The sequence below is a fragment of the Pimephales promelas genome, chromosome 3 (assembly GCF_988280905.1).
Source record: "Pimephales promelas chromosome 3, fPimPro1.hap1.1, whole genome shotgun sequence".
Lineage (NCBI taxonomy): Eukaryota > Metazoa > Chordata > Actinopteri > Cypriniformes > Leuciscidae > Pimephales > Pimephales promelas.
Genome location: NC_142771.1, coordinates 32,731,830 through 32,745,090, shown reverse-complemented (window position 1 = coordinate 32,745,090; position 13,261 = coordinate 32,731,830). Strand labels below are relative to the sequence as shown.

Genomic DNA, 13,261 nt, shown 5'->3' with positions numbered 1-13,261 from the left:
AAAACAATCATTTGTTAATATTTATGTAAATTTAATATATAATATACATAAAATTATTTAATATGTAATATTAAATATAAAATATGTTAATATAACATATTACCATTTTTATTTTATATTTATTTTAAACATATTTTAAATATGTTAATATAACATATTAACATATTTTATATTTATTAACATATTTTATATCCCCCCCTCCCTAACATTACATTCATTGAGATATACCTCCCTGAAATGAATTCTTGTAGGTTGGGATGTCTGTATATGCAGCATAGATATACACGGCTGTGGAGCTGCAAATGCGTTTTACATATAGGTTTCAGTAAATCGAGGAAAATGAGTTTCCGAAGACATTTGTTGGCTATGATAAGAAAAACTACTAAATTAAAAAAAAAAAATGCATTTTATATTCTCATACATTTCATACATTTTATATTTTATATTTTACATTTATATAAGATATAAGATATTACATTTTAGATTTCATACATTTTAGACCGTTTCAATTAATTTGAATTAAACAGATTGGATTATACATCTTAGAATCGATACATCTATAGACGTTTTGTGTAAACAACACAATTTTATTTTATTTTCAGATATTAATGTAGCACAGATATGCATATGATTAATATAGCAAATGTATATTAAATAAGATACATAATATATGTATAAAAGTTCATCTTTTCTGTGCAAAAATAAATATGTATCGAAAAAATTTACCTCTATTTATTTTAGTAGTGTGACTTGACTTTACTTGAAACTTATCAGGACTTGACTTGACTTGCTTAGGGTGAACCCTTGACTTGACTTGACTTGCTTGATTTATCTGAACTGCGACTTGAGACTTGACTCGAGACTTGATGGTTAAGACTTGAGACTTGCTTAGACTTGACCATGTGTGACTTGTCCCCACCTCTGGTAATAATATACAGCCCTAACACAATCAACAACGCCAATGAGATTGCTCTAACTCTGACTCTCTGACACTACTAGCACAACTGCTACTCCTGACAACATCCAGAAGGTGGCACAAGTTTCAAACCCCTTTTATCCGGAAGCAAGCAACACTCAGACTGAACCAATGACGTTTTCACACAAACCGAGGCCTCGTTTGTCATTAGTTACGTGATTTTCACGATAACAACACAAGCCTCGAATCGCGGCTTCATCTGGCACGCCCATTTTTTCTCAACACAAGCTCTGCCGCCTCGGTTCAAATGTCACATCGCTAGTTGGAGATAAACTGAAGTGCCAGTGAAGGCCAGGATCCTCGGAAGGCAGCCTTCTTTCGCTTCCTTCATTCAGCTCATGTTGAAGGATGCATCAAGTGTCTCCTTCACGTCCTTCAATCACCCACAATGCTTTGAAAACGAGTCGGAACTGAGCTTATGAAGTGTAAGACAAAAAAACAAAACAAAATGTGTATGAAGATGAAGGCATATACCTGCTATTTTTTTGTTTTTATATGTATCCAAAAATAAGATGTAATAGCATTTTGTACCATGACTGGCAACAGGAGCATGTGTACCCATGCACACTGAAAGGAATAGATTTAAAATGTAAATTCTGCCGTCATTTACATTTAGAAGTCATTTAGGTACATCAACTGTTTGGTTTCTGTCATTCTTCAAAATATCTATGGTGTTGTTAAGACATTGAGGGTGAGTAAATGATGACAATTTTCATTTTGAAATGAACTTTTCCTTTAACACAGCCTAACAGGATGAAGACTTCCATTTGGACCCTTTAAAAAGTAGTAACACAATATTGTTAAGTAACTTTCCCAACATGATCGGACCAATTTGTTTTCTCATAACTTGACAACATTCTTTGTAAAATTATTTTAAACAATTAGTAAAATACATGTAAATATATTAACTTACCGTCTCATATTTGATGCACCCATTTCTAGGGCCTAAAAAAAAACTTTGCTGTAAAACCTGTTGTTGATAGTAGATGTAATTGATAGTTCATACTTTTATTTCAAGTTAAGTCTTGTTTTGGCTGAGAAATCTTTATCGATTTACATAAAATACATGCAAGATGAACATTTACAGGATTGAAGCAACTTGGATTTACATAATCATTCATACAATCAAATACACACACACTATATAAGACACAACATGCTTTTGGGGAACAATAATTTGCCAATCTCTAGTTATCACTGAATTGCTTATATGAGCTATAAAAGCCTGATGTATGAAATGTGATAAACATTAATAAATATCAATTAAACATGAGCATTATATATATATATATATATATTTATTCATCTTCAGTATTATTTCATCAAAATACTATAATTTTTAAAGGTTTTGCCCAAGACGTTTAATTCAAAACTAGAAAATGGTCCGACATCTACTGCACTGATATACAACCACGGCAAATTTAACTTCTTGATTCAGTGAATGCCAGTCACATAGAAATCTTCCAACAAAATGACCATGACCACGAATCATGAGAAGACTTACCTTTCAAGCACGGGTTGAATTCAATCCATTCATGGGATGAAGCACGTGAAAAATGTACCTGCAGTCACGAGTGGCTTTGTATAAACATTTTTATTTACTCTATACACTTACATGAACAAAACACCATATAAACACAAAGAGACTGATGCAGCGGTTAACTAACCATTTGATTCAGAGGCCTTGTACGCAAGTCTTTTTTTTTTCTTTTTGTGAAACACAGACGGCCGAGGCACAATGCTATCATACTGAACGATACATGCTTAGTACACTGCCTGCATCAGGAATGGAAATCTCTCTAGACACTAATTCAAAGTAAAGAAAGTATAAAAGTATCATTTTACAGCAGTTGAAATACTGACATTAATAGCAAGTTTTAAATCATTAAAACCATGAAAGAGACTAAGGAGGCCAGTCTGAGAAAAAAAAAAAAAAGAAAAAGAAAAGAAAGATTAAGCAAAACAAAAGTTTTAGGCTCATGCCTCTGTGGAATATCATTTCTTCTGCATGTGGATGTTTGTGCCTTTTTTTTTTTTTTGCAAATATGTAGCACTGTTACTTAGCAACCCCACCCCCCCAAAAAAAATTAAATAATAATAAAAAAAAAAGCTACACAACCTATTGTGAACTCCTCTGCTGTGGATTTGCCCAACTTCGAAGGGGAAAAAAGACTTTTTATACAAAAGACCGAATTTAAAACCTCCAGGAAGAGTTTGTTAGGGTGAGCATCGGTGGATTGACAATGGCACAACACATTCATTTCTTTAAGCCCAGCAGTAAATAAGTATGAAGTGGATATGAAAGGTAGGTGGGGTGGTGGGCTGGAACAGGGGTGAGGAGACCTGGTCAAAACCCATTTCCATTAAATGAGAAATCTTGGTTTACGGTGAGAACTTTTTGGCTTGTGCTCTGACCCTTTTTTCATACTCCACTCTGTTTTGGCTGAAACAGAAACGCAAACACAAGATTCATAACAAAGGCAATAAGAATGTCAGTCTCAATAGGCAAGACTATATTTGAAGGTGCGTACCAGTAAATTGTGTATGCCTCAGCCTGTGCGGGATCCTGAATATTTGGTTCATTAAGGAGTTCTTGGATTCCTAGCAAGATCTAAAAAGATATAAATGTGTTATGGTGCTTCATGAGACAATACTGCCCTCTTGAGGAATGCATTGGACATTTGGCTTATGGATTAAAGAGCCCCTATCATGGATTTTTGAAAATGACTGTTCATAAGGTGTGGAATATAGCTCTAAGGGAATGAAAACATCAAGATTTATATCTGAAAGTGCACCGTATATAAAGTTATTGTCTTTCAAAAGTGAGAGTCGACTCTGAGTCTATGAAATGAATTGTTTTTGAAACGAGTCATTAGCTGTTCCATCGTGACGTAGAGACATACTGGCCGTGCCCAGTTACTGCGCGCGCAGACGGAAGTGTAAACTTGAAGTCTACACATTCAAATACTTCATCATAGCATCATGTCGAGAAGACGCTGTGTTCTACAATGCAAAGATAGTTCAGCCACTTTGTTTTCATTTACCAGGGACGGGCATGTGAAGAATCGGTGGTTAGAGTTCATATTTGCAACGATACCACAACAGTATAGCCCGATTGTGTTCTCATCATTTTATTGACGAATAACGTTAGTTCAAAAACATAAATGAATTCAAATGTGGATTCGCAAGCGGTTGTTCCTGAAGGAGGGCTCAGTAACTTACTTACCCAGTGAATATGGATCAGCTTCCTCCTTCAAATCACAACCTGTAAGTATTATTAATAATTGTTGCTTTTATGGGTTTTTGAACGGTTTTGTTGCGTCGGGGGGCGAGGCAGTATGTGTGTGTGCGCGTGTGTGTAAGTTACGTTCAGCGCAGCTTCTAGGTCTCCAATGTCAATTTTTTTTAAATATGTGAAATGTTTGTCGCTGTTATTGGAGTTGTCATAAAGAATAGAGCGTCTTGTAGTACTGCAGTGCTTTATCAATATGTTTATGCGTTATGCTTACAAACAACTGACTGGGTCTGTCATCTGACCAATCACCGCCGATTAGCATCACGCAAAGGAGTGGTTTGGAAAAATGAGTTGTACGAATCATTTAGGAGTCGGTAAGCAAATCAGTTAAAAATAAATGAATATTATAAGACAAATAAAGTGTTTATCCTTGCATGCATGTTAAACTGTTTTTGGGAACTCCTAAAAAAAAAAAAATAGGAACATTTTAAATGCAATGATAGGGGCTCTTAAAAAAAAAAAAAAAAAAAAAAAAAAGAAAAGATGCAGCATTTGCAGTTTAAATAAATAAAATCCTTAAAGATCTTGAACTACACATTGTTATTGGATATATAAGTGGACCAATCAATGCATCCATTTTATTTCGGTTTTGTTTTCGTTTAAGTTAAGAAAAAGTATCTGTGATACCTAAATGGTTTAGTTGTTTGTGCACAAAAAGGCCACATACACTTCAGGAGTGACAACCGCTTTTAAATGCAGGAGCGAGTCAGTTACCATTCCATTAATTTACGGAACACGACTCCCGGAACTGCGATGATTGACACCAGGTTAACCATAGCAACGTTCTAGTATCTAGTCTTTGGTCTCCACTATTCTGACCAAAGTAACATTACGGCGACAAAAGACCCGATGTGTTGAGCAATTTTAATGGAAGCGGAGACGGAGGCCTCAGGTTTTTTTCTGCTCTTGCAGAGTTGCCATGTCCATGTATTCTTGGCATTTTGATGCTTGTTTAAAGGGGTCATGTGATCCACAAACAGCTACATAACAATAAAGAAAAAAAAAAAAAAAAAAAAGAAGCAAGCTCTGCAGAGTTACACCGCTCAAAGTGTCAAACCTAAAAGGATAGTCTTTATAAAAGTTGAGGCTCAGCCACAACCTTTCTGAAAGGCTTCGTTCAAACACCCCCCCCACAAACCTACGTCAGTCTGTGGGGGGGAGGGTTTCATAACACCACCCAAATGCACATGCAAAGAAAGGCAGAACTTTTATTCTCGCTGTGTTTTTGTTGCCACCACCGGCACCGCCATGTCATGGAGGTGCTGTGTTATCTGTTGCGAAAGCCAAACTACTTTGTTTGGCCTTCCAAAGAGGACACGATTAGAAAACAGTGCTAAGCTTTATTTACAACACTGTTACAGAAATGTAGAACTAAAACTATACTTTTCCACAGTGTGCCACGCATTTTTCAGAGGACTGTTTCCAGAACCTGAGTAACAAGGCCAGCTGTGCACAAACGCTGATTCTACGAAGTTAGCCAATTCCATATTTGCATGTACATTCTGGTGCTGATGAATCTCAGACACAGCCTGCAAGTTTGTTTTCATATTTTAAGAAGTTGAGCGGTACAGAGAAGCACTTGCGGCACATAGTTTTGTGTTTACATAGTGTTCTCCCCCAGTAGTGCGTCACACCTAAAGTCTAATAATTATGTCCCCAATTAAATAAAACCTTATCAATCTGATACGATCTGGTCCAGCCACGCTGGCAAAGTTGATCGATCAGCTTGGTCATCTGCATTTTCCCGTTCAGATTCGAGCTTGAATTGATAAGGTAGTACCGATATTATCACCTACCATTATTGCTTTGGGAGCTGATGTTCCAAATATGGTAAGGGGCGGGACACTTCCATCACACGCTTAAGGTTTTTTGGGCCAATCACAATGCACTGGATTGCTAGCCAATCAAAACACAATTCTTTTCAGAATGATGGACTTTGTAAAAATCAAAACGTTTCAGAAAGTCGGGGCATAGAAGCAGCAAAAACAACATGAACATTGGATTAAATCAAATAGACAAAATAACGTGTGCCATCATATGAGCCCTTTAAGCTTGGCTTATAAAGAGATCATGATTATAGAGATAGAACTCTTAACATTCGATTATCATGAAAACAAATCTCAGAGAATGGTTGACTAGGTACCGATGTTTTATTAGACCAAAGTTTCATTTTGTACCGGAGTTCTCCTTTAATTCAGTTGTAGAATGCGGTTGTCACTCCCATTAATTACTGAACGGTGTATACAGAACTGGATTAAGCACTAAGGTGAAATGATGTGTAGCTAACCATGTAGCAAACGTTTTAAAACATCTTGAAAATTACTTACATTTTAAACCATTTACTGACATTATTTGATGGGTTAGTTTGCCCAAAAATGAATATTCTGTCATTATTTGCTGACCCTCATTTCATTCCAAATCCGTAAGCCTGTCATTCATCTGAAATGAAATCTGAGAGATTTCTGTCCAACCATAGACAGCTTACACAACTACCACTTAAAAAAAAAAAAATCATAAAGAGATTGTAAAATATATCTATATATATTGAGTGGTTTAGTCAATTTTCTGAAGAGATAATCACTTTAAAATGAAAAGATTGAATTTATTCATGCAAACATTGATCCAAGCATAAACTCAACCGTACTTGACGCGCAAGAACGAGCCTCATTGGTTCTTACAGAAGCTCAAATGTGCTGCGTAACACGAGAATGAACCTCATTGGTTCTTGCTGAAGCTCAAACGTGCTGCGTAACACGAGAATGAACCTCATTGGTTCATGCAGAAGCTCAAATGTGCTGCGTAACACGAGAATGAACCTCATTGGTTCTCGCAGAAGCTCAAATGTGCTGCGCAACATGAGAATGAACCTCATTGGTTCATGCAGAAGCTCAAACGTGCTGCGTAACACGAGAATGAACCTCATTGGTTCATGCAGAAGCTCAAACGTGCTGCGTAACACGAGAATTAACCTCATTGGTTCTTGATGAAGCTCAAACGTGCTGCGTAACACGAGAATGAACCTCATTGGTTCTTACAGAAGCTCAAACGTGATGCGCAACACGAGAATGAACCTCATTGGTTCTCGCTGAAGCTCAAATGTGCTGTGTAACACGAGAATGAACCTCATTGGTTCATGCAGAAGCTCAAACGTGCTGCGTAACACGAGAATGAACCTCATTGGTTCATGCAGAAGCTCAAACGTGCTGCGTAACACGAGAATGAACCTCATTGGTTCATGCAGAAGCTCCAACGTGATGCACAACACGAGAATGAACCTCATTGGTTCTTGCAGAAGCTCAAACGTGCCGCGTAACACGAGAATTAACCTCATTGGTTCTTGATGAAGCTCAAACGTGCTGCGTAACACGAGAATGAACCTCATTGGTTCTTACAGAAGCTCAAACGTGATGCGCAACACGAGAATGAACCTCATTGGTTCTCGCAGAAGCTCCAACGTGATGCACAACACGAGAATGAACCTCATTGGTTCTCGGAGAAGCTCAAACGTGCTGCGTAACTCAAGAATGAACCTCATTGGTTCTTACAGAAGCTCAAACGTGATGCGCAACACGAGAATGAACCTCATTGGTTCTCGCAGAAGCTCCAACGTGATGCACAACACGAGAATGAACCTCATTGGTTCTCGGAGAAGCTCAAACGTGCTGCGTAACTCAAGAATGAACCTCACTGGCTCTCATACATCAAGTGTACATGCTTTAGCTTCGTTTATCTTATCTGATGGGTGCGTTGATGAATTTGTGAATAAATGCCTAAATTAAATCAATATATAAAGCGATCATGTTTCTTCAGAAAATTTGGACTAAACTGTTCAAATCATATGAATTAGTGTATAACAATCTAAAGCGTCAAAGTGATAGTTGCTTAGAATGGAGGGACAGAAATCTTTCCGATTTCATTTAAAGTATCTTCATGTCTGTTCCAAAGAGGAACGAAAGTCTAAGAAGATCCAAGCTTACCTGCTTGATTGTAATGGCAGGCCTCCAGTCTTTGTCTTCCTCTAAAATAGACAAGCATACGGTACCAGACGGATATACATTCGGATGGAATAAAGGAGGCTCAAATTTACCTGTAGAAGAAGTCACACCATAAAAATCTGGCATAATTAAAAACACAATGTGCATGCAAAGTACAGATAATGGATTAGCTCCACTAGGCATCTGATTTACACTTTGGTGGAGAGGAAGGATAGTCATCCTTGAACAGCATCCGAAGTTTGAACAAGCCTCCCTCCCACGGTGTCTGAGAAAAAAAAAAAATTAAAATTAAATTTACTTAAGTCCCACTGTGTGTAAAAAAAAAAAAAAAAAAGTGGCATTTTAATTATGCATTTGCACATGGTTTGTCTTGAAGCACAAGTCAACACCATCACCTTAAACCGCAGTAAACCAAAGGGTCTCAAACTCGGTTTGAAATCGCTGGTGTTTCTGACGCCACAAACTACCTTGTAACCAATCATCAACGAGTGATCATTGAGTGGATCTCTGAGCTGGTGCGAGTGAGTGGAGATGGGACTAATTTGCATATTCATACAACCAGGTATAATAAATGAGGCAAGGGTGTAGAGTTACATTAAAGCTATTTTAAGGCATGAATACATTTTTCATATATATATATATATATATATATATATAATATATTTTTTATACATATATGAAATATATAAATTGGCACTTACTCCTTTTTTCCCTGGGATGGCACACTCCCAGTTCATCAAGTTCATCGTTCCATCAGGGTTTTTTGTCGGTACGGCTACAAAACCCTAAAAAAAAAATAAAAAGATAGGTTTGAAGTCCTGTGGGTGGCTGCAAAAGTTTCAAAACGTCTCTAGAATCTTTTTAATTTATGGCACACAACCCCCAACAGTTTCAATAGTGACTTCTCAGCTTAATAAATGAAAATAAAAGTGACATTTAAAATAACATCTTCAACACAGATCATATATATATATATAAATAATCTCACTCTTATTTCCTATATGTCAGCCTCACATCTGTAATCAGAAACTTCATACTTACAAAAGGATGGTCTTTCCGCCAAGCCTTTCGTTCTTGTGCGAGACGACTTAACGCTATACCAGACATGACTTGTGACCCACTTAATGATTGAAAACCTGAAAGAAAAAGGACGCAATATTTTCTCTTCAAGCAAGATGCACATCTGTAAAACTATAGACAGTCGTTACACAATTTTCTTCCTATTAATTATCAATATTTAACTCGATAATAACAACCCTTTAATAAAGAATTATGGGGGAGGGGTAATAACATGCATCATGATTTGCTTAAATTGACATTTAAAATTTAAAAACAAGTTGTTAGGTTGGGATTGCCATTAAAAGGTAAAACCTTAAAACTACATTGGGTTCATACAAATGAGGAAATGTCATTGGAGTACGAAACATATCTAGGGAGCTTTTGATTTCATAAGAACATGCAGAAGTGAAACTGCGGTGGTGATACACACTTGTTTATAGTTCTAATACAGAATAACTGCACATTTCCCAAATCTCCATCAGTAGGAGATGTATGATTTGACAAAATAAAACAAATCCTGGATTTATCAACATAAGGGTCCTGGAGTCAACCAAACATGTGACACTGACTATGTACCATGCTAAAGAATTGTGCAAATGTTATCAGCAGTGATAAGGTTATTAAACATCTTTCTAAAACTTATTTATTTGTCCTCTGGGGTCTCCAAAACGACAGATATTGCACTCTCCCTTCATTTCAATGAAGTTCAAAATAGACAGACATCAAGATGGTTTCATTATTAATTTACTCTGAGGATTTGATCACCATGATTCAAAAGGAGCATGATTCACAATGTCTACATATTTTTTTAAAGGCTGGGCAAACGATTTGCTCCAGAAACATTTTTGCTACTTTTGCTGTTTGAAAGTCTCTACACCCAATTCACCCTGTTCACCCAATCACTCTATTCGGTCCAAAAGCACACCATCACCATGAGTTAGACAGAAGTCAGTCACCGAGCAGCGTAACCGAAACACCTTTTACAGTTCCGCCTGAACAAAAAACAATTTTATGCAGCATTCCTGCCATAATTTGGATGGTAGCAATAGAGACATGCGACACTACTCCAGGAGCGTTTTATTAATCCATATTGAGACGACTAACGATTAATCGGAAACAAAAATGGTTGATATTTCATTCTCTGCATCATATATATATATATATATATATATATATATAGACCATTTCACAAGATGTAAACAACACTGGTCCAGAAGCACTTCCTGTTTCAGTTTAACACTACATAAAAGCTGGGATAAAATACAACCAACAGAACATTTAAAACTGAATCAAAAAGTTAAACAAACAGCTTTAAGTTGTTTTCTTTACATGTGAAATAAAGAAAACAGTTACAAACTGAAACAGGAAGTGCTTCTGGACCAGTGTTTACATCTTGTGAAATGGTCTAAATATATATATATATATATATATATATATATATATATATATATAATGACTACTGTAAATGCACATAATTTTGTGTATGTGTATACATTATAAATACAAAATTATGTGCACTTACAGTCAATTAGATTAAGATTAAGCAGACGAAAATGATTGGAGAAGTCCAGCATTCTGTGGTTTCACCCGAAGCTCCAGGTGACTGATTAAACCGTTTAAAAAAAAAAAATTAAAAAAAAAAAAACAATCTTTGCATAAAATGACATCTAAAGTAGTGCGGTGAGACGATAACGTATAAATTGACAAGTGAGAAAATTATAAATGAGTAACGTAACGTTATTCATAACCGCATGAGACAATGATTGCGTAATACGACGAAGAAAGTGTAAAATTAGGGGACATTAACTCTAAAAGGAGGAGTAGATAAACATGATCAAACAAACAAACTCAATAAATTGCTGAAAAATAATTAGCCTGAAGTTGAAATCTATAATGAAATTGCATTGTAAAGTTATTCAGTGAGAGAACGCAAGAATCAAGAATACTATTAAAAATATGCAAATTACTGAGGGCTTCCACAGTTGGCACAATCAAAGCAACTTATTTTAATGAATAAGCAGCGCCCACATTTGTTTGATTAGAGTAAGTTAACGTGAAAATGAACCGCATTGAATGAACCTGTCAGATGCACATTTTTTTTGCGCGATGCCGCATTCCCCACTGCGCGCACATCAGCTGCTGATTAAGCTAAATCACGCTTTATTGCGATTAACTGCTCGCGTCAAACTACACGGACATAGATCTATGCTCTGCATGTGTGCAATTACATTATTATAATACAAGCGGGCGCTGTAATTTGTCGCGTCGCGTGCAGTCTGGATATGCTGTTAGCGTAGCATAGATGGCTAGCTAACAAAACCCGCAAACAAAATACCGCAAACTAGAGTGAACGTCCACAAATTGACCCTGCTTTCAAACTAGACATACCTCGTCAGTGAAGATGAGTACTGTACTCTATCAAGAGCCGTTTAATTGGGAATTCGCGTCAAACTCAAAGCAAAAATCTAGCGAAGTTTCCCTCCTGGAAAAAAGAAAACACAGACATTTAGCCAAGATAATTAGGACCCGTGAGTGCACAGGCAGATGCCTGAATGAAACTTTCAACAGTGTCCATATATACTGGGTAAAATTGAATGGATTGTTTCCTAATTACAGGCTAATGAATTGCAAGGTATTCTCTATAAACGCAAACTGATGGAAATCACCTGGACGTCCAATTTAAGGTAAAACACGAACAGTTAGACTAATTAGACAATGTAGCTGATTGAAACATTTATATTTTGTGATTAGTTCATTAACACTGCATTTAACTTATTTGCAGCGTATTTTTACAGAGTCAGAAAAACACACTGATTTAAAGGGATAGTTCACCCAAAAATGAATATTATTTAACTTACTAGGCCTTTAAGTTGTTCCAAACCTGTATGAATTTCTTTCTTTAGTTGAAGATAAAGGAGTACATTTTGAAAAATGTGGGTAACAAGCGGTTGATGACCCTATTGACTTCCATAGTATGCAGAAAAAAAACACTATGGAAGTTACGGTTCACCACTGTTTGGTTTGCCACATTCTTAAAAACATCTTCTTTTGTGTTCAGCTGAAGAAATAAACTCATACAGGGTTGGAACAACATGAGGGTGAGTAAATTACTTAATTTTAATTTTTGAGTGAACTATCCCTTTAAGATTTTTGGTCAGGCAATTCTTGGACACCTAAAGGATGTCTCAAGCACACATATTACTGAGGATATAAATGAATAAATATTAGTCTAATATTGAAATCACAATCTGCTCTTTTTTATGCAGTACTGTATATATTACTACCATTTTAGAGCACTCACACCATAATATAAAACACATTATGACTATTTTTTCATTTTTATTTAGGCTATCCATTTCATTTTTTATACCCATGACAAGCCCTGATTTATCTATTTTCTGCTATATTGACCCCCCAAAATAGATTCTGATGACACTGCACATTTATCCAGGCAACAACAATGACAACAACAGAAACAATCCTTAAAGGGGAACGACACAGTTTTTTTATGGCTCGTCTCTACTGAGCGATACGGTACCGTTCGGTATGCAATTATTTGCCTTTCCACTGTCCAAAGTTGTGCATGGTACCAAAACACTGAACCGTACCGTACTACTTTTTGGGTACCCTTCTGTTGGACGTAGCACAGTGGTACGATAATAAAAGGTGGAGCTAGACTCACTGCGAAATGGTGATTGGTTGACAGAGTATCGTCACTTGCACGTTCTGCAAGGGCATTAGGAGCACCATTCTTATGCAGTTGAAATAATACTACTGTTATTGTGTCACGAAATGTAGTTTAAGAGTTTTTCAGGTGAAAATGTAGTTTTTTAAAGCTCAAATCTGTGGTTTATTTATAGATTTATTATAATTTGGCTGAGATCCATCCATTCCAAGCAATCACCAGACACTCGGCACTCGTGCACCCCGCCTGGA

At 36.4% G+C, this 13,261-nt stretch overlaps 1 protein-coding gene across 1 annotated transcript; it reads right to left on the bottom strand.

The window, feature by feature from the left end:
* Positions 1-2,551: 2,551 nt before the first annotated feature.
* Positions 2,552-11,870, bottom strand: ube2ia (ubiquitin-conjugating enzyme E2Ia). The gene is made up of 7 exons (XM_039687514.2): positions 11,714-11,870; positions 9,308-9,402; positions 8,968-9,051; positions 8,459-8,531; positions 8,249-8,358; positions 3,508-3,587; positions 2,552-3,419 (listed from the first exon to the last, which is right to left on the bottom strand). Exons 2-7 carry the CDS (start codon positions 9,371-9,373, stop codon positions 3,359-3,361), a joined length of 474 nt encoding a protein of 157 aa, XP_039543448.1. The 5' UTR covers positions 9,374-9,402; positions 11,714-11,870; the 3' UTR covers positions 2,552-3,358.
* Positions 11,871-13,261: the final 1,391 nt, after the last annotated feature.

Coding starts and splice junctions, on each gene's coding strand:
- ube2ia (XM_039687514.2), bottom strand. CDS start 9,373: ATGTCTGGTATAGCGTTAAGTCGTCTCGCACAAGAACGAAAGGCTTGG. Junction 9,052..9,307: donor GGCGGAAAGACCATCCTTTT/GTAAGTATGAAG, acceptor TTTTTTTTTTAG/GGTTTTGTAGCCGTACCGAC. Junction 8,532..8,967: donor CCATCCCAGGGAAAAAAGGA/GTAAGTGCCAAT, acceptor TTTTTTTCTCAG/ACACCGTGGGAGGGAGGCTT.